General features: G+C 41.5%; 2 protein-coding genes across 2 annotated transcripts; both read left to right on the top strand.

Annotated features, from left to right (window-relative positions):
• The first annotated feature begins 9,011 nt into the window (after positions 1 to 9,011).
• Positions 9,012 to 21,392, top strand: LOC147439607 (uncharacterized). Its single transcript, XM_086484046.1, has 3 exons — positions 9,012 to 9,056; positions 9,869 to 10,039; positions 21,256 to 21,392. Exons 1-3 carry the CDS (start codon positions 9,012 to 9,014, stop codon positions 21,352 to 21,354), a joined length of 315 nt encoding a protein of 104 aa, XP_086340172.1. The 3' UTR covers positions 21,355 to 21,392.
• On the top strand, positions 10,039 to 10,819 carry LOC147439608 (uncharacterized). The gene has a single exon (XM_086485429.1). It carries the CDS (start codon positions 10,102 to 10,104, stop codon positions 10,585 to 10,587), a length of 486 nt encoding a protein of 161 aa, XP_086341555.1. The 5' UTR covers positions 10,039 to 10,101; the 3' UTR covers positions 10,588 to 10,819.
• Positions 21,393 to 22,099: the final 707 nt, after the last annotated feature.

The following is a 22,099-nucleotide window of genomic DNA, read 5'->3' as shown; positions in this document are numbered from 1 at the left end:
GTGTTTCCCACACAAGTTCAACCTCACAAGAACTACAGGCCGTTAGCTATACCCAGTATCATTCGGGAAGAGAGTGAGGGTAGGACATCTGAAAGTGGGCACGCACCTTTCCTACTAGAGAGAATGTTTGGTGAGGGAATACCCGACCCCCTTGAGGAAGTGGAGATTCCATCTTCACCATTCTCTTGTCAGGGTCCTACGTCCCACAAGATGCCATTAAATGTTGCCAAATTGATGGATTTCATGTCTTCAGAAGTTAGAACCACCATCATGTCCAAACTATATAAACACCCCGAGCTAGTCTCAGCTCTTCGATCCTTCCTCAATGCAGAATTACAGGCCGGATTACCACAGTTTGCACATATGAACAAACCTGACTCGGTAATGAATGATGAGGAACATTTAGCACCACCATCTGACCTAGCGGGACATGAATCTGTAATTGAAGTACCCGTTAACAAGTTGGGGCAATACTTTGAAGGTGATGAATCTAATGCTACTCTACCAATCACTACTAAAGGGTTAACTGTAAAGGGAGTCCTTGACGGTGGTGCGGGAGTCAGCATGGTGACAAAGAGTTGTTGGGAGTCTATGGGGCGACCTCACCTTGAAGCCACAAGCGTAGTGGTAAAAATGGCTAATGGATCTATTGTTACGCCTATTGGAATGCTTAAGGATCTCAGGATCAAGGTCTTGGGACACAAGGTAAGGCAGACTTTCATTGTTATGGATTTTTCCAAGCATCCTATGTCATTTGAGATGATCTTAGGGCGTCCATTCATGAGGGAAGCAAAAATGGTGCATGACTGGTCCAAAAACCACGTCTACTTACAGTTCCAAGACTCTGTCATTCGAGTTGATCTTTTAAGTGGTCGAACGCATCCTCTAGGAAATAAATTCATCATTGATAATCGATCAGACACAACAATTCACTCAGCTCCATTACAGTATTGTTACACGTGTAACGAAGACACGGATATTGGGGAGAACTCTCCTTATATGGATATCCTACCCGGAATGGCTGAGTCAGACAATGTTGATTGGGTACACCTAGCGGCAACTATAGATACATGGGGAGCTAGAGGAACAACCTGGGTAACACCAGATGGGGAAGAGATACCACACATTGCACCAGTAAACATGTTAGGTGTAGCGCATGTAACATCCGATGATAAGAAAGAGGCACACCTACCTGAGAGTGAAACCGGTGATTCCTCAAAGGCTTCACGCCAATACACATCAGAAACGGAATCTCAGGGAAAAATGGATTCAGAACCTGAGGAAACATCGAGTGAGCCAAGTATAGAAACTGAACACTCAAGGTCTAGTACGACCATCTATGGTAATTTATATGAGAGTGAAGAAGATACAAGCGAAGACCTATCAAGTGAGTCGAGTTCAAACATTTATCAAAATCAAAACCTTAACAAGAAACAAAGGTCATATAAGAGACGACGATATCGAGCAAATGTGAGAGCTAGGATAAACAAGGAAAGATCTACTGCAGAATGGCTTAGCTATCTAGGGGCATGTGATGCTCATCGAAAGCTAGTAGACAATTGGGGTGAACATCTCCAGAGTGTCATGTGATGCAGCCCGCGACCCATTGACCTCGCTCAATTGGAGGTTATAGAGCCGAAATTGAGTCGAACTATAAGAAGGCGTCAAAACCGAGAGTTAGAACAACAACAAAAGGAGGCAGAACTAAAAGAAAGGTCTCCGTCAGGACAAGAGCCTGCTGACTTACATACAGCTCCTGAACATTTTAAATCTTATACCACGGGGGAGCGAAAGGTTGTGATGCCAAAGCCCAACGAATACCTACCAATGGAAGCAGTGGAGTCTATGATGGTCCAGCGGTAGTTAAAGAGATAGAATTAGAAGAACCAGGTGAGGAGTCTAAACCAGTTTTTATTGCTCAAGACCTTACCGAAACTGAAGAGGCTGTACTTAAGGAGCTCCTCAAGGAATACAAGGATATCTTTGCTTGGACATATCATGACATGAAGGGCGTCCCACCTTCTGTGGTGCAACATACAATTCCCATGATCAACACTGCTAAACCCGTCCAGCAACGACCCTATCCAATGAATCCTAAGTACGCCAAAATTGTACAAGAGGAGATTGAAAAACTTATCCAATGTGGATTCATATACCCTATTGAGCACTCAGAATGGGTTTCTCCGATAGTCATTGTGTCAAAAAAGAATGGGAAACTAAGAGTGTGCGTGGACCTCAAGAAAGTTAATGCAGCCACTAGGAGAGATCATTATCCCTTGCCATATTCAGAACATGTGCTTGAAAGAGTTGCGGGCAAGGAGGCTTATAGCTTTTTAGATGGGTACTCTGGTTACAATCAAATCACAATTGCATTAGAGGACCAAGCTAAAACTGCTTTTATCACAGAGTTTGGAGTATTTGCATTTCATGTTATGGCTTTTGGCTTAACGAATGCCCCTGCTACATTCCAACGATTAATAAACACTGCGTTTAAAGAATTTCTAAGGGAGTTTTGTGAAGCTTTCCTAGACGACCTTTGTGTTTATTCTTCTTGGGAGAAGCATTTGTTATATCTACGAAAAATATTTGAAAGGTGCAGATTTTATCGCATCTCATTGAACCATTTCAAATGCCAATTTTGGGTTAAGCATGGAGTCATTCTAGGGCATATAGTGTCCAAGAACGGGATATCCACAGATGAGAGTAAGATTAAAGCCATTGCCAATTTGCCACCACCTACTAACTATAAAGGAGTTCAAAGATTTATGGGCCATGTTGGTTATTATCGAAGGTTTATTTTAAACTTTGCAGAGATAGCGCGTCCATTGTACAAGCTTCTTATCGAGTTTCACTGGACAGAAGAATGTCATCAATCTTATGAGTTATTAAAGAAGGCCCTAACAAGTGCTCCAATCCTGCGAACACCTGATTGGAATGTACCTTTTCATGTGCATATTGATGCATCAAATTTTGCTATTGGGTGTGTTCTAACTCAACCAGGAGAACATAAATTGGACTACCCTATTAGCTTTGCAAGTCGCCAATTAAATGATGCCGAGATGAACTACACTACTACAGAGCGCGAAGGTCTAGCTATGATTTACGCAGTAAAGAAATTTCGCTATTACCTTCTTGCTACCAAGTTTGTGTTTTATGTTGATCATAAAGCATTGCTATATTTGGTAAACAAGCCGTGTTCCACAGGTCGAATTACACGATGGTTGTTAATTCTTCTTGAGTTTGACTTCACTGTTGTTGTGAGGACTGGGAGGAAACATGTCATGGCGGATCATTTATCTCGTATCCCTAATGGCGAAGCTCCTATGGGGGTTGATGATGAATTGACTGATACTCCTTTGTTCATTGTTGAGACAATGCCTGAATGGAGTGAAAAGATTGTTAACTTCTTAGTTAATGGTTTTCCACCCAAAGAACTGTGAAAAGATATAGCTCAAAAATTAATCAAGGAATGAGAACCCTATTGCTTACTGGCTGGAACTCTCTATAAGAGAGGAAAAGATGATGTTCTTAGACGCTGTGCCCGCGAGGATGAGTATTTATATATTCTACAAGAGGCACACATGGGCATAGCTGGTGGTCACTTTTCAGGAAACTTGACTGCTCGAAAGATCTTACAGTCAGGCTATTGGTGGTCCACTCTGTTTAAGGATGCATCACTTTTTGCAAAGGGATGTGATGAATGCCAACGCTTCAACAAGCCACAAAGAAGGGATAGGATGCCTCTACATCCCATCAAGGTAACCCAACCATTTGAAAAGTGGGGCTTAGACTTTGTAGGACCGATTAGTCCGGCTGCACGTAACACGCAATCACAATATATCATTGTCGCTACCGACTATGTAACCAAATGGGCTGAAGCAAAAGCAACACAAAAGGTGGATGCAAAAACAACAGCTAAGTTCCTCTTTGAGAACATTATCACACGTTTTGGATGCCCCTTTGAACTTGTGAGTGACAATGGAACTCATTTTATAAATGAAGTAATAAAAGAACTCACATCAAACTTCATGATATCTCACCACAAGTCTACACCCTATTATCCCCAAGCAAATGGCCAAGCTGAGAGTACCAACAAAACTCTCATCTCCATTTTGACAAAGACAGTCGAGGCTCATCGCACTGATTGGGACCTAAAGCTTACATCAGCTTTATGGGCTTATCGTACTGCGTATAAAGTTGCTATTAATTGCACACCGTTTAAGATGGTGTATGGCCAAGAAGCAGTTATGCCATGGGAGTTTTTCATTCCTAGTCTTCGAGTAGCTTCTCAAGAAGGTTGGGATGGTAACCCCTTAGTGGAGCGATTATATATCCTGGAAAAGCTAGATGAAGAAAGGCAATTAGCTGTGCGAAATGCTCTAGTGGAGAAGGATAGGAGAAAGAAGTGGTTTGATAGCCATTTAAAGGATAAAGACATCAAGGTTGGTGATAAAGTTCTTATGTATGGGGTACGTAATGAAAAGAAGAAATTGAAATACCCTGGTAAGGGACCATATCAGGTGTGTGAAATTACTCCGCAAGGTACCATTCGTGTGGAGACTCTAGATGGAGTTGAAACCTTTGGATTCCTTAATGGGAGTAAATTCAAAAGATATTATGATCCTCTAAGCCAGGAAGAGTTGCAAGCCATCCATCAAAAGAAGGCTGCCAAGGAACAAGCAGAGCTTTAAAAAATCCAAGCAAGAGTTGAGGCTTGAGAACGACAACAACGTCTTAGACGCCAACGAGAGGCTAATCTGGGAATCACGCAAGCATTTTTCGAGGACACAGATGACGACTCATTAGAATCTGAGCCACCCCTACGATACCCAATTGAGCTAAATAGCCCCTATGGGAAAGTACTATACAATGCCTTATTAGATACGGGAGCTAAACACAATTTGTTATTCTATGGAGTTTGGTGTCAATTAGGGAAACCGACCCTATCCCCGAGTACGATGCAAGTCAAGGGCATTAATAAAAAGAAAACTGCTATTCTTGGAGTCCTTCAGACCCCTGTTGTCTATGACAATGGAAGCATAGTGCAGACGTTTCTAGTCATGTCCGCAGGAGCTATGGAAGGCAACGTAAACCTGGGACGCACGTGGATATTGGCAACCAAATGCACTATTGATTGGGATACTGGTAGTGTCACGACGCGACCACCGACTCTTACCCCTATCATTCAAGCAAAGTCACCTACGTTGCAAACTCTAGCAAAGTTGAAGGATAGCCAACATTCACAAGCCAAGGTGGTTAACTCGTCTTTGCTGGCTACCCATGAATCTAGCACTTCAACACTTGTAGTTGCAGCAAGCAGTAATATTGCAAGTACTCAACCTGCACGACCTAAGAGTACATATCAATGGGTCCCCAAGGCCTTACTTCCAACTACCTCAACCCTCCCATCCATTCCAAGAAAAAATTTCCCGGGAAAACCAAGAGCGCGCCCTAGGAGAGTCAAGACCAAATCACGATGGATTCCAAAACAACTATTAGAAGCCCAAGGCTACTATGATGGAAATGAGCAAATTTGGGTACCTAAACGTAAAATGTGTCCTTCCCTATCGACAACAAACCCCTATGAGTCAAACAGTGTAACGCTAAAGCCAATGGCAGACCGTGGGAAGGGAAAGATCACAGAATGCTACACACCTAGTCCAGAGCTAGTTTGGGCTCCAAGGCAAAACCAATTTATTCCAGCTAGCTCAGGAAGGGGGGAGTTCCATAAAGCTTCTAGCTCCTCATGTAATACATCCATAGAGGTAAAAGCTTCTACATAGCCTCCATCTATAGTGGTGGACCTCCATGAAGCTACAAAAGAATCCACACCTCCCAGTGTTCAAGAATCACCTGATGAACTACTTCAAGTTCGATCTTGGGAGAGTACCTTACCACCCTTGCAACTCGACGAGGCACCTAAGGTAATAGAAAACTACTGGCAAAAATCTCCACCTATTACCAACTGGAACAATTGGTTTCAAAGGGTGACAAGCTCATTTCAAACGGTATGATCTACCCAAGGAAGGGGGGAGTGTATGCTGACATCCATCACTCACTTGCTTCCCTCTCAACCTTTTTCCCTGACCTCTCAATCACCAATCTTAGGGAATGTACATATAAAGCTTTATACTCGCAAAAAAATAAAAATAAAGAGCAAGAGCAATTAGCAAACGAGTATGCACATTAAAAGTCAAAACATTGACTCAGACCTACACATGTCACATCTGGTACAGTGAAACATAAACCTATGTTGCTCTTGATAGGATTTGGACCTTCATGGAATCTTTATCTTGACTCACTCTTCAAATCAAGCGCGACCATCGACACAAACAAGTGTTTCTTGTCCATTAGCATTGCCCCTTATCTTTTTTGCATATATGATTGTCTACTTTAATTGTGATTGGTAGCCTAATATTCAATGCATTTGCTTAGTATCAAACATTTAATTCGATGTAATCTTTATTCATAATCAGTTGTCTAGGTTTAAAACTCAAGCAGTCCGACTAAGCTAAATCGACCAAGTTAGGTGTTAGAGATCTCCTCTTAATACCATGGGGGATGCCTTCCTAATAATCAATGGTTACTTAGGTTCTTAATCCGATTTAGGCAGCATTGTGTGAAATGTACTAGGGCTTTCTAGTGGGCTTGACCCTATTGACCTTTAGCTTAAGTATTATAAAGGGAGTTTACTAGTGTGATGAGCCTGGGGAGGTGTACCAGTGTTATATGACCCCCCAAAGTTACAAAATTAAAATGCTGAAAATGAACAAACAAAAAATCAAAGTGCCACACTGTAAAATCTTAAGCTGGAAGAGAAATCTTAGCTTGATTTGGTACTTCACTCACATGTATTGCCTATGGTACTAGAGCCCTAGAGGTTCCCAGTATGGGCGCTTTTTCTTGAAAAGCAAAAAACCCAAGGCATACAAAATAAGCACACACATCAAAATTGAATCACTGTGAAAAGAATTTGGGGGGTCAAAAAAAAAGTAATCAGTCAGGCGACGATTTCATGAGAAATTCCTTTTATGGTAGCTTAACTACAAGGTCTTCTAGATATAGCCTCTAGTCAGACCTCGAACATGAATACTTGGCTCTCGTGATTAAACAACTTAATTGACCACAGAAAATTAAGAAGCTTACCCATGGTATTAATATTCGATCTCTAGTGCCTTTCGACCGTCAAATTAGCAACCCCAGACTTGTTTAATTTTTTACCTTTACATCTGTTTATGCATTTGATTACATTGCAATTTAATGTTCATTGCTGACAAATTGTTTGAAATTCTTTTACCAATCAATTTGTCTACCTAAAACTGCATATGCTTTTTCATTACTTATGAGAATGCAATTACTGTGCCAATGTTGTTTGATTTTGCAGTGACTGAAGAAGGCTAAGGACATTCATCTCAAATGCTCTTCCACCTCGACGAACGAGCTTCAACTCAATAGCTTCCGAGGACGGAATCTACATCAGGAAGGGGGGCATGTTCACCCTCATGGCTCACGGACACCCCATCACCTACGACGGACGTGTATTATGTATTTGGTAGAGTCAGGTACCGGGCTTGTCGGACCAATAAAAAAAGGGTAAGAGTGATCGTCGATGAGAGGCGCACTCTAACTGGGACATTCAAGGGATTAGTTGGCTAAGCATGGGCGCCCAAGTGTGAATGGGGTGAGCTCATATAAAAGCCAACTAAACCTAAAATTCACTCATTCTCTCATTTTTGCAATAGAAGAGTGCTCTTGCTCCATCTCCATCTCCATCTTCTTCTTCTTCACCTCCTTGTGTGTGTGTTTATGTGAGAGAGAGAGAGAGAGAGAGAGAGAGAGAGAGAGAGAGGGAGTGTGTGTGTGTGATCGAGCATTACGAAGGCACGACGACGACGAAGCGGTTGAGCGCGGCACGACTGCAGCTTCTTCTTCATCGCGGCGAGGAATCCACCACGAAGGCGAGCATAGAGCGGTGAGTGACACACCCTTTGCTCTCTTGAGCTTGCTAGATTAGTCTTGTTGTGTGCTTGGAGCCATTTGTGGCTCGCACACGGTGTATCGGCAAGTCCCTTGCTTCGACAGTGCGGCAAGGAGCGCACAACAGTAATCATGCAGTCATTTGTGGGGCTTTTGGGTATTTCAAACGCACGGGAGATGACATGTGTAACTAATTATACACCTAGTAAGTTTTACAATACATATATATCTTTGTCTAGGCATAAGAAATGTCAATTTTGTAGATTTTCATGTGCAGTTCTTCATCTACCGCTACAAAATCATCTATGAAATCTTGTTTTTGCATGCTCAAGGATTGGGAGACATACATATGTTCATTTCTTTTGAATTCAATATCGTATGTATAAGCTACGAGTTCTTCACATACGGAGCTTTAGAAATCCACATAGACTTTAGAGAGACTAGTACAGCCGGCGGCTTCTCTCTCTCTCTCTCTCTCTCTCTCTCTCTCTATATATATATATATATATATATATATATATATATATATATATATATATATATATATATATATGCGTCACTGTGCTCCCGGAGCTGCAGGCCACACTCATCGGTTGAAGGAGGTTCTGACGCGTCGCAGGGGGCGAACCGAAATTCCCTCCCCCTTTATCCTTAGTATAGAAGCATAAAGCTCTTATATGATGTTCATTTGCAGTAGAGATTCTGTTTGGAGGATTATGGGTCCTTGTATAGACAAGTGCTTAATATGTTGTATTTTGGACAATGATTGAGACGGATCATTTATCAGATTTGGTATTTTATTGTTATGTATAGCTATGGTTTCTATGGTTTAGAAACCCCTTATGTTGAACTCACATGCTACATTAACATATGAGTGACCCCCTCGAGTGAGTAATGTAATCAAAACAAGTTTGAGAGAAAAATTATTGCTGCAAAAATTGAAAATTTAGAGCAAAAAGAAAAGGATAATATGTGTAAATTAAACTACTTGCAAATCATTTCGATTTCTAACTTAGTCTAGAAGTAGTAGGCTCATGGAGATTAAGAATATCCAACCGAAGGAGCTGTTTGTCATTGAAGTAAGGACTTGTGGATTTTGCCTAGAACTTGCCCAAACAAAGATAATTAGAGATTCATCAGGAGACTGATTTATCTATTATGCTAGTCAAGTAAGAGGCAACACACCTCTTCAAGCTCTGATACCACTTGATGGTTTTACGGTGGATAGAGTAAAGAGACAATCATAAATTAAGCATAATAAGAATTAGTACCTGATTACACACTTAATCAAAGCATACACCAAGAGATGATGTAGACACAAAGTGAACAACTCGTTATTTGTAGTCTGTGCTTTGCCGGCAAGTTTACACACTTTGTATTTGTTCCTTGTCCTTTGAGTGGGAACCTAGCCTGAATTCGCCCTGAAGGATGATGGATTTTGGAATTCTGAAATAAGAGATGTAGGCCCATCAAACACAACTATCTAGATTCTAGTGTATATGAGTGGCCAAAAGTTAAAGGAAAGAAATGTACCACGACCAAAAATAGAGGACATGGCAATTTTAGGGTTGTGCAGGTCGTACCTTAATATTTCTTTCTTTGCTTTACCGATCATTTTCTTTTCCCTGGCAGCGTCTCGTCGCTTCCTCCCTTGCTGTGTTTGCGGGCAACCATCATCACCTCCACCTTGTCCCTCCACCATCGCCATGGCTTTCCTTTTCTCTCCCTTTCGCCTTCGCCTGCACACCTCCACTACCATCAGCCTCTTCACGTTCGCCTGCTCCTCCCTCTAGCGATCTCCCCCCTTCCCCTTTCCTGTTTTTGCCTCCGCTGCTTGCTCGCCTCTTGTCAGATAGATTGAGGATTTGTGACTCTCCGGACTCGATCCGAGGCCGTAGTTCGTCTTCCTGGCGAGGGTCGCCAGAAACCTGCGAAGGCGATTAGCAGTAGGAGCAGCAGCGGAGGGCGACTTGAGCAGGAGAAGCGGGAGAGGGCCAACAATCAGCGCCTGGCAGGTCTTCTTAAGGTTTGTTCAGAGAAGGAAAAGCTCTGGTCATTCAAGGTAAGTAGCACCACTCCATTATAGAAGTTTCTGATTTTTCTTTGAGGGAGACAAAGCTGATTATGCTACCTCACGAAGAGAGCGAGCTACACAAGCCTTTGGTTAAAGGCTCAGACGTTCACAGCATGAAGAATCTGGTGTCCAAATTTAAGAAGGCTATTGGCCTCTCCCCTCATCGCTGTGACCATGGTTGCTTCACATTGCCCTGCAGACAACAGCAACAGCCATCCTGCATCGAGAAAGGTTCTTGTGCCCCTCCCGGCTTTGTAGCCGTATATGCTGGTCGGGAACTGAAGCGCTTTGTTATCCCCACTGTCTATCTCAATCATCCTGCATTTCATTTGATTCTTGAAAAGGCCAAGGAAGAATTTGGATTTGGCCAGAAAGGGGGAATTAAAATACCTTTTGAAGTGCTACTCTTTGAGCAGTTTCTGTGGCTTGTTGGTCATGGGGACCCTGCGCCGCGGGATGCTGGAATTGAGGAGTTGGAGCGCTATTATCAAGAGAAGTATCACCTTAACATGGAAACCATACATTTTGAGGAGTAGCTTGTAGTTACAGCCGTAGGATATTAATGCTTTGTCTTTTGAAACCGAAGGTTTCAATAGTGGTTGTAGACAGAAATGCAGGTCCATTGTTTATACATTTGATTTTGGAGGAGATGGTTTTGAAAGAGTTAAAACAAATACTCTTTTAATCTACATAGGAGTACTGTTGTTACCCCTTGCATTGACACTTATTCTTTTATATTTTAAATGTTCTGAGGCTGTAGGTTTCACATATTTGGTGTTGATTTTATCCTTCAAATGGAGATGAATATATGCCTCTTCTCTGTAGGAGGATAGATAATCTTCTTGGTTTATTTTGCTTGCTATCAGAAGTGCTATTTCAGTTGTGGATACATTTTTCATTCACTGTAATTATCCTTGCATGACAGGATTACTTAAAGCACATACATAGGCTATTTATAATTGTGGATGCCAGAGGCTATTTGTGATTCACCTTGTTAATAAACGTGACTCATGTTACTTTGGTAAACTACATCTATGGATGGAGAGGTGTGTCTACCTAGATCAAGTGTTTTCCGGCTAAGTTGAAAGATCTATGCAATATAGATACAAAATCTGCTTCCATGAAGCATGCATTGACTGCCTTGATGCTACAAAGATGACTGTTAAGCCACTTTTGGCAGAAGCGCCCTGGTAGTTGTTTTGATTGTGGCTTGCATATAGCTACCATCATTGAAATTTGGGGCTAATTTGCCCACCCAAACTCGTGCGGATTTGGCGCTTTCCAGAAGCCAAATGGTGACTTTTGGTTTTTTCTCGGCCGATTTTGTCCTCCACTCCAGTCATATACTCACGTCCATCAGAATGGGGCCTTGAGAACACCACCTCCAATCCACCATGCACACTGTGGAAAATTTCCATGGAGACAATGCCATCTACTTCCACACATCTATTTGCGTGCTCACTCTAGAGTCTAGCCACTTGTGCGCGACTGCTTAACAAACAATCGTGAGTGCGAGACCTGTCCTTCGGAAGGGGGGGGGAGGGGGGAGCTGTTCTTTGGTGGCTCACCATTTTTAACTATGTAGAGAGATCGGTATAATAATAAAATCTTTACCTACCTACGTCACACTAGTTTGAAGACATGTATACTCTACCACAATATTTTCATTTTTAGAAGCATGTTATATGACCTTTTTTATTCTAATAAAGTATGAGCTTATATTATATAATCTGAAGCTTTGATCTTAAATCCAAGACGAGGCAATGATGTTTGTTGATGTCTCTCCAAATTATCTTATATACTATCAAGGCGTCCTAGAGTAAAGCCTAAAATTTTGATTTTATATTGATAAGGAATAGTTCCCCTTAAATTGGCTAGTCCTTTGTGTGTGTCATCTCATCCTTTGAAACAAGAATACTTACATACTTGCGCAACTCAACATGAATCCAATCAATCTCAAATGATGCTCGCTGATATTCCCCCCTCCTTTCCACGTCGCAACCTCATGTTGGACCTTCGGGGAGAGAGAGAGAGAGAGAGAGAGAGAGAGAGAGAGAGAGAGAGAGAGAGAGAGCAACAGTGCCCCCCCCCCCCCCCCCCCCCCCCCCTTTTCTCGGTATACTTTACTCCGTTGATATTATATTCATCGCATACTCCGTAGATTTCAGTTCTGAGTTGAGATCTCTCTCACTGTAAAAGGTGGATGAGGAGTTCGAACGCGCGACATAATTATGGGACGACCTCCGAGAACGTTCTCGTAGCCAACACAGCATGCAGCAGGTGTTGCGATGTTGAGCACAATTCCCTACATATAAAAAATAGCTTGAACCTCCTGCGCCCCCATAGGTGCCAGTTCCCTGCGCGACAGGATGCAGAGCAGCTGCTGTAGCATGTGGCTGGAGCATGAGCAGCCGAATTCGCCTCGCATCTCCCCCCTCGCTCAGACGTTTGTCTGCAAACTTCGACACCTTCCATTCAGCTTTGAAGCGGATCTGGCGTGATTCTAGCGTTTTTTTGATTTTCCCCAGTTGGGTACCCCTGCTCATGCTCTGCATCTCCCGCAGACAGACTGCCAAAGTGAGAGCCCACAATTCATATTTAAAGGTTCTTGGGCATTCAAAGGCAGTTTTACATGAAAAGCTATAAACTCAAACGCATTTGGTCCAAAAGCATTGAACCCAAAAAGTTATTAGCACGAATTACGAAAATTCATACACTTGCCATGTCATTAGTGTAATTTGTAAAAATTCGTAATGGTTGTAACGTCAGCAACGCGATTCAGGAAAATCCATATTGGCTGCCACATCAACACTTGAATTTGCTTTGTGTGTGTGTGTTGGTCTTGCTTTAATCTTTAGGTTCTTTGGGACGCATTGGACATGGTCCCATAAGTTGGTAGGAGTTCTTCGTAGGGTTTAAGCCCCTCGATTGAGATGTGCAGGTTGGCTTGTTCTTTAGTGGCTTCACATGTCAGCAGTTTTTGACATCCCCTTTTCTTGAAAGAAAGTAACCGTCTGCTGAATGAACTTAAAGGACACCGGTAGGTAGACATCGAGAAATCTTTGGTTATAGTCATCCATGGTCTCTGTGACAAACATTTTCAAGGTGCCCCAGTCTGGCAACATCCGATAAAGAGAGAAGTCATATAACTGCACGCAAGTACTGTCTTGAAAGCTTTCCAGGTCCTTGGAGCATGCAATTATGTCGCGATTGAACTCCATCACTGCAAAGCATTATCTTTAAGAAATCTCGTTGCTCGAGAAATTTTGGATTCTTCTGTACAGTTCCCCAAAGCATAGATGTTGTCGAATTGTTGTAAGAACTGCAATGATTTCTTTCGATCTTTCACCTCAAAAAAAGTGAAAATTTGAATGTCATGCCACCATCCTTGAAATTTTTTGGTTGGTTCGGCATGTACCTTGGGTACGGATAATAAGGATATCCATATGGGCTCCAACCATTGCATCTTGGTAGCGATGGTGGTGCGGGAGGTGAAGGCAATGGCGGTGGCAAAGACACTATATGTGAAGACTCCTCTGATCAGAATAGACTGTTGGGAAGGTTGCCGGTTGGAAGGTCTCGTACTTTCTTGTGCCGTAGGAGGAAGGACCACCTGGGGCATCACAAGGGGTAACATATAATATAGAAAATGTTGGAAACTTTGCAGCACTAGGAGATTCTGCTAAGGATGCCACGAAAAATGTGGCAAAGCCTGTCGAGGAGAAATTGCAAGTATTCTGCTAAATCCATGAATGCCATGGCTTGGGTTCCTTATGGCTTATTCATTGTAAGACAGAGCGATGAAGACGGAAGCACGTCCTATGCGGAATGAAGTAAGGGTGGGGTGGGCTAATAAGTCCAGGGTCAAGATACAAAGATTCTTTAAATAAAATAATTTCGTGTAAACTTTGAAAGCGCCAACTTTCTCTGTCTGCTGTTAGGATTGATATGCTTTGAGAAAAGCACACGCCTGAAGCTTTGATACCACTATAACCGGGATGGCACCATGTGCCAATAGAAAAGAACGGACTTTTGGCACTTCAATAACAACATAATTAAAAGAGAGAGCACACGTGATTGGAGGGGCCAAATTCCACCCGAGAGAGTACTGGTCCCAAAGCGTGGCGTTGCTTTCGGTATTTCTTTATACTGCTTAAACAAGGTACACTCTGTGGCTCTTGCTCTGCATCTACTGCGGGAAAATTGCCAAAGTGAGAGCCCACAAGAAGTCATACTTAAAGGCCATTGCCATTCAAAAGCAGCGTACATGAAAAGCTATAAACTCAAAGGCATATGGTCCAAAAGCACGGAATCCAAAAAGCTGTCAGTGCGAATGACAAAAATTCGTACACCTGCAACGTCAGCAACACGATTCGTAAAAATCTTTACTCATTGCCATGTAAGCACTTGAATTCGATTTGTGTGTGTGTTTTGGTCCCGCTCTAATGTTTAGGTCCTTTGGACCCCATCTGACAGGGTCCATAAGTTGGTAGGACTTCTTCTTAGGCTTTAGGCCCCTTGGTCGGGATGTGCAGGTTGGCTCCATTCTTCAGCGGCTTGACACGTTGGCAGTTTGTGACAACCCTCGCCTCAACCATGTGTTTCCCCTTGTTGGAGAGGTTCGCTATTCTGAGAGGAGAGAGAGAGAGAGAGAGACCTTGGGCATCCCAACGCATAATCACTATGGCTGCCTGCAGCCCGAGATGCACAACTCTGGTGCACCCTGGAGCCCCATGCATGTAGCTCACTCTCCAGCACAGTTGGCCCCCTTACTCCCGATCCCCCCCTCCCCTCGCAATCTTGTTTCCATATCAGTTGTGTACATCGCACGCTGCTCTGGGCAGAGAGAGCGGAGAAAGAGCTCCTATCATGGCTTAAAAGCCTACAAGGCCCACTGTCAGTCGCCTCTCAAAGAGGCTTCGAGACAAACAGATACTTCGCTTTGCGGTTTGTGGAAATTGCGTGACACAGCGAGATTATTTTTTAGAAACACGTGTGGGGGAGAGAGAGAGAGAGAGAGAGAGTTAGAACCAAGACTGCCAGGCTTCAAATAAAGCATCCCCTTTGGATTCATCAATATTTGAATTTTTTAAAATTGTGGCTACATATTTTCCTCTTCTGACTGCATTTAGGTCACTTCGTTTAGAACAAGACTTAATACTCTCTCTCTCTCTCTCTCTCTCTCTCTCTCTCTCTCTCTCTTTCACACACACACACACACACACACACACTCTTATATAGCTGGTAAGTCCTTGGTCACAGACTCACCTTGCATATCCCCGTGGAACCTATTTTATGAACATAGTTGTGTGGTAGACAACATGCCTCATAATTTTCAACATCTAGCTATGTACTTATGGGATTTGAAGTGCCCTTGGATTCTTTATACTTTCCTAATCCATGTACTTGCTTACCAAACCCCTTTGGATTTACCTCACTCTGCGTGTTTTGGTGCATGCATTATACACCTTAAAAAATAGTACCATTTTCTTGGGTAGTTCTCTTACTGCTTATATCTCGCCAGCACAGCTCTGGGCATTTTACTTGCCTTGCATAGTATAAAACACACACACACACACACACACACACACACACACACACACACACATACTATCGTTCGTACATGATTTTGGACTGATACCTAATTTTGGACTCCAATTTATGGCTTACCAAAGTTGGTGGCTGTGATAAATAAAGACTTTATTTTAAGAGGACGTGTGTACCTCCTATGGTGCATGGTAAGCTGAACCTAGGACTCCTTGCCATGGTTGGCATACATGCTTTAAATGGATTTTCAGTGGTCCTCTTCACACCTAATCTCATGTGGGTGGTGTAGGAGCTTTTAAAGCCGGTAGAACACATGCATGAACATTCCCTTGTCTATTGTCGTTTTGCATCGGACGGGTATTTCTCCCTTTCTTTGGCGCTTGCTCGCAAAAGCCTCCCCTCTACTCACATGCACTGAATTCGATTTTCTTTATCTGTTCTTATTCGAAGTCGATTTTTTGGGTCTACCCTCTTCATACACACACGCATATATGCGGTTTTGCAAGGCTCCAGTGGCGTGGAGGCATTTGCTTGATCTCTTGCTTACCTGACCTTAGAACCTTCAGAGACTTTCCTCTCTGCTCACCCTAACCGGCTCAAGGCTGGTACACAATATCGTTCAACACACACACACACACACACACACACTTTCTTAGAGAGGACCTATTGAGATGGTTTACAATTACAATCGTAATCTTGGTGGCTCAGTTGATGATCACTCTTGATGTTTGGAAACTACTGTCTTCATCCAATTATCTCGAAACCTCCAAGCAAACATTCGATGACAACACCTTGGCTTGAGATCAACTATCATTGGAGTCGTATCAACATACAGGTAGGTGCTTGTGCACCTACTCAGAATCTGGTTTTTTTGTTTTTTGAGAGTTATCTTTATTATAATGGTTGTGGAACATACTTGGATTTTATGAGGACACTGTCGATTTGTTCATTGGCTCATTGGTTTTTTTTGGATTGTATGTATTATACATGCTTGTCTCCGATACAAATAATCTCTATGATGATTACTAATTGAGTATTCAATGGTTATTTTCGACTGTTCTTCATAGTGACATGCTTCACGTCCAAAGTCGACACTAAAGTTTATGTATCGGATTATGTTTGGGGGTTGGGCACTCAGAGTTGCAATACAAAAATGGGATGATCTGATTGGTCTAAATTACCCTTTAGACTTGGAGTTAATCAGTCTTAAGCATTGGCTATTATTTATGTATATTTCTTATCACAGAGATATTTGCTTGCTCTTGGAACTTGGCAAAAGTAATAATAGCTGCATCTACTTAGTACACTTTTTTGATGTTGTAATGGCTTAGTCTTTTGATTGTTTTTCGAGGTTTTTGACATACTCTAAACTTTGTACATAAGCCTAAACATTTTCTTAGAGGTTTTTTTTGGTTGCAGCTGTGCTTGAGTACATGCCTTGAATAAACTCAATGAAATAGACAGGTTTAGACATATATACAAGTTATTATGTGCCGTATACTCAGTACATGTGTATTTGAATGAGCATCCCTCAAAAATGTGTATTCTATAAGTAGGTGCCACGCACCTAGTCAGTATTTGGGGTTTTGCATACTTTTCTCAACACTTTGCTGATGCTGTCTGAAGAAAATTACCCATGCTGCTCACATTTTGACTTGCAGAAAAAAGTCTTATCATTTGACCTGAATGCAACAAGGTTGGATTAAACTAAAATAAAAGACACTCTTTGTCTTAGGAAATGATGTCACTATCGGTTGCATACAACCTCATGTGAGGGTCTCGTGGGAGATGGCATTGACCGGTCTTTTTTGAAATGACTGAGCATAAACAAAGGAAATGTTGCCGAAATTTTTGCATACATAATTCCGATTCGCCATACCCTGGTGCTTTGCTTGCATATAATATCAGATGGTTTATTTGGGATTGTTTCTTGAAAAACGTCCACTAAACACTGAATTCCTAATCTTATACTAGAGATTTGCCTTGCGGTAGTATCGTTTTGCATAGTCAGCGTCTTGAGTTGATAATGGACACTTTACTGGTGCTGATATATTGTTGCATACCTGTGACTGAGCGATTTTGACATGATCGCAATTGCACCTACTCATTATATTTTGGGTTTTTGATAAGTAACAAGTTCTTAGAAGGTATGTCGGAAAGAAAAACATTTGAAACCTGCAAGTAGTGGTGTCCATTTCCGGGTTTTGTACTTAACATAGTTTGAAGTTTCTGGATTTTCTATTCACTGATGAGAGTTTGCCTGAGTTGATGGACCGGAGTTGGGGATCCATTGGCCGTGATATCTACCTGGATTGCTAACTACATTAGTCATTTCGTTACTGGAAGTCGACACTAAAGTATATGTATCGGATTATGTTTGGGGTTTGGCACTCAGAGTTGCAATATGGAAATGGGGTGACCTGATTGGTCTAAATTACCCTTTAGACTTGGAGTTAATCAAGTTTAGGCATTGGTTTTTTTATCACAAATATATTTGCTTGCTCCCGGAACTTGGCAAAAGTTATAATAAATGTATGGATGGGGAATGACTATCATTAGCATAAATATGCTTATGCCTCTGGTAAAGATCTTCGAGGAAGTGGTAATGACCGGAAATTTTGAAATACAATTTGTATGTAAAAAATATGATGTCCAACTTAAAACATCCACCTAGCAAAATGACCTTAAAGACATGTATCTTTGTATGCAAGAAATCACTTCTGATGAAGGTAAGTATATAGTGGTGACTTCACAATTACAAAGTACTTTTTGATGCTTTTTTTTTGAACACAAATGTTTTACTTTGAAGTTCGTTCAAATTTAAAGAGCCGTAATCCTCAAGTGGGGGTCTCGGAAGAGATGGTAGTAGACTGGACTTTTGAAAATTGATCCAATTTACAAAGGGGATGTTGTCCAATTTTTTCTAGAATTAAAAGATATAAACAATAGCATATATAAATGGCTCAAACATGATATTAGATCTTGGTTATGGTGGTAGTTTGTGTTGTAATTTTTGACACCAATAACAAGGGGAGGGAGTCGTTGACACCTGTCTTCCCAAGTAATGCTAGTTATGACAGGCTTGTGTTTCTTGGATGGTGGCATGTAAGAGATTCTTTCCTTGGGATTACAACAAAAACTGCAGCAGTAACGGAAGATCGTCCAATGTACCAACAAATGTACTAGTTGGATCCTTCTACATGTAGATATAGTGGAAGCTCATCCCAAAGGATGGGCACATACGATACAGATAATATATTGTAGTGATCAAAGATCAAATTTTTGATCTAAATGATTGTATTATCCATTAAATACAGAACTTTGTATTGGTGCATATGAAATGATTTATGATATCTTGTTTTAAAATATTGTTATTCAATTTATTATCTAACTCAATTGTCTAAGTATGGTTCAATTATGAGGGGATTTTTCATACTTAAACACACACACATTGCTAAGGATATCACTATACAGATACTAGTGCTAATTATGTACTGGTACTAGAGCTGGTAGTGGTAGTGATGTTACATATGCACTGGTACTGGTACTGTATTATACATGACGAATACTCGTGCTACATATGTAATAGTATTGGTGCTACTTGTATACCAATATTGTACTATACTGGTACTGGTATTATACTGTACCGAGCTGGTGCTGCTGCTACTTGTGTGATATACTGGTACTGGTACATAAAGATACTATACTGGTATAGGTGCGACTTGTGATACTGGTAAGTGTACTGCTTGTGTACTGGTACTGGACTGATACAAGTACAAGTGATGATGTGTATAGTAATTTACTGGATTGGTGCTACTTGTGTACTAGTAATGTACTGTACTGGTAATGTATTATACTGAACTGGTACTGCGCTACTTGTGTACTGGGGATGGAACTGATGTAAAAATGGGGGAACCTTTGCCGAGGTTAATTATTGTAGATAATTCAGTCGTTAATATTTTAGACTCGTAATGTATTGGTGCTGTATTATACTGAACTAATACTGGTACTACTTGTATAACTGGTATAGATGCTCGTACTGGTAGTGTCTGTACATTTTCGACCTTTGAAAGAAGCCACTCTTGAGAAGAGGTGGGGGTTGATGGTGGGACTAGGGGGGTTATGGTTCCTTCTCTCTCTCTCTCTCTCTCTCTCTCTCTCTCTCTCTCTCTCTCTCTCTCTCTCTCTCTCTCGCTTACTAGTGGGACTAGGGGGGTGATGGTGGGACCAAGGGGGTATGACAATACTTACTGGTACTACTAGACTATACTGGTACTGATATTGGCGTTATACTCTACTGGTACTGACACTGCTATACTACTATACTAACTATACTAGTATTGGTAATCCAGGAGTTGTCCTGATACTGTACATACATGTATTGGTATTGTTACTGGTACTACTGGACTATACTGGTACTGGTACTGGTACGCATGTGCACACACACACACACACACACACACACACACACACACTCACATATGGCTGTTTATAGCGTGTTGCTATTTCCCTGATATATATATTTTTTTACAAGACTGTTGGCCCGAGGTACCTTTAGTGAATAACTCACATAAATTCACTACGTAATTTTAGTAAGGTAGTACCTTGATGGTACCTAACCCTTAGATACAAAATGGGTTATGGGCGGGCTACCCGGCTGTGTAAACAATGTCGTTTTCTGCTTAATAGCGAGGTGGCTCCCTCTTGACATGTATAAGATACTGCGCTATTAAATGCTCTGTGTGTGTGTGTGTGTGTGTGTGTGTACATGGTGGTGCGGCTACACCATCATAGCTGTTTATAGCGTGTTGCTATTTCCCTGATATATATATTTTTTTACAAGACTGTTGGCCCGAGGTACCTTTAGTGAATAACTCACATAAATTCACTACGTAATTTTAGTAAGGTAGTACCTTGATGGTACCTAACCCTTAGATACAAAATGGGTTATGGGCGGGCTACCCGGCTGTGTAAACAATGTCGTTTTCTGCTTAATAGCGAGGTGGCTCCCTCTTGACATGTATAAGATACTGCGCTATTAAATGCTCTGTGTGTGTGTGTGTGTGTACATGGTGGTGCGGCTACACCATCCCCCTCTTGAAGCTGGGCTTGCCATATGGCTAAGAAGGAGGGTGGCCACTTGCTCCAAACCTGATAAAAAGGTGAGCTTTACATGCTCACTTAGCATTGGTGATGTGTGCATTTGGGAGAAGTGTCTGTACAATAGGACTGTGAGGATTTTACTTGCAAAGGGGTAGTGTTAAATGTCGGATCTATGGCAAAGGGCATGGATAAGCAGGCTATTGTGGAGTTGACTGCTCCAACTCATTCTCAGGTGACTTTTGGCATTGAAATGGATTGCCGTCCGAACTGTTTGATGGTTGTAAGTATTCCTCATGCATATGGTGATAGAGGCACTTGAATAGCTTTTTCTACTGAACTTTATCTCATAAGTGCTAGTAAAGCACAAGGGGCTTCATATGGCTTTCCCCTTGTAAATGATTTCATCTCTGAATATATGATTAGCTTGACCTTTCTTATCATTTCTCTTTGAAAGCAATTTGGTTGGGTGACATCTATAACATGTGGGATACCCATGCATCACCTGCATATGGTATCAATGCTAACTAAATGTTGTGTTGTTTCCATGGGTGCAGGTGAGGGTAACCTTCTCAACTATGGTTTTCAAAGTTCTTTGGCTTGAAGATGTCGGACTATTATATCTTTGGGCTCCTGATTTCAATACTTATGTATAAAGACAGTTCTGTACTATGAATGGGAATTATACCCCTTTTCATTGCCATCGACCAATCGTGTTGCTTCTCTCTCTCTCTCTCTCTCTCTCTCTCTCTCTTACACACACACACACACACACACACACACTAATACATAGATACACACACACACACACACACACACACACACACACACACAACATGGATGCGAATGCGTGCACTAGCAACTGCTGTAGGTCGAGATTGGACTAAGACCTTCAAGCATCGAGGTCGTTGAGTTGTAATTATTTCATGAAGTTCCAAATATAGAGATTTGTGTAAACTACACTGGATGACACGTGGAAGGCCTCTCCTTGCTTGGAAAATTGAAGCTTTATTATATATGTATAGATTTACTTTAAAATAATTTCAATCAAGAAAAAAATATTTGGCACTCTTTTTGAGATCTCTCTCTCTTACACACACACACACACACACACACACACACATCCTTTTTTGGGACTATTCGAGATTGCTATTCGATTCAAATTGGGGTTTAATGTATTAATTGCAAAATCTTGGCTAGATTCCAAGTTTGCCTTTAAGTAAACTAACAAAATTGTGTTAGTGTATATACGAACAATTTTTTAAAATTTAAACTTTTATGGCCATCGTCTTTCCAAAAGCAAAATTACGCCACCCTTCTATTGGCTGTCAAAAAGAAAAGTAAAAGTAAAAACTAGAGTCAAACCTTTTTTCTTTTACTTGAAAGGTTAAACGTTGAAAG

This window comes from Adiantum capillus-veneris, chromosome 16 (assembly GCF_014529385.1).
Source record: "Adiantum capillus-veneris isolate H3 chromosome 16, ASM1452938v2, whole genome shotgun sequence".
Classification (NCBI taxonomy): domain Eukaryota; kingdom Viridiplantae; phylum Streptophyta; class Polypodiopsida; order Polypodiales; family Pteridaceae; genus Adiantum; species Adiantum capillus-veneris.
The sequence above is the reverse complement of the archived record's forward strand: the minus strand, read 5'-3'. Positions and strand labels throughout refer to the sequence as shown.

Bases quoted from the DNA above. Each gene is read 5' to 3' on its own strand.
- LOC147439607 (XM_086484046.1), top strand. From the start codon at position 9,012: ATGGAGATTAAGAATATCCAACCGAAGGAGCTGTTTGTCATTGAA. The intron at 9,057-9,868 runs GTAAGGACTTGT...ACTCGATCCGAG, and splicing joins AGGAGCTGTTTGTCATTGAA to GCCGTAGTTCGTCTTCCTGG. The intron at 10,040-21,255 runs GTAAGTAGCACC...CCATGGGTGCAG, and splicing joins AAAAGCTCTGGTCATTCAAG to GTGAGGGTAACCTTCTCAAC.
- LOC147439608 (XM_086485429.1), top strand. From the start codon at position 10,102: ATGCTACCTCACGAAGAGAGCGAGCTACACAAGCCTTTGGTTAAAGGC.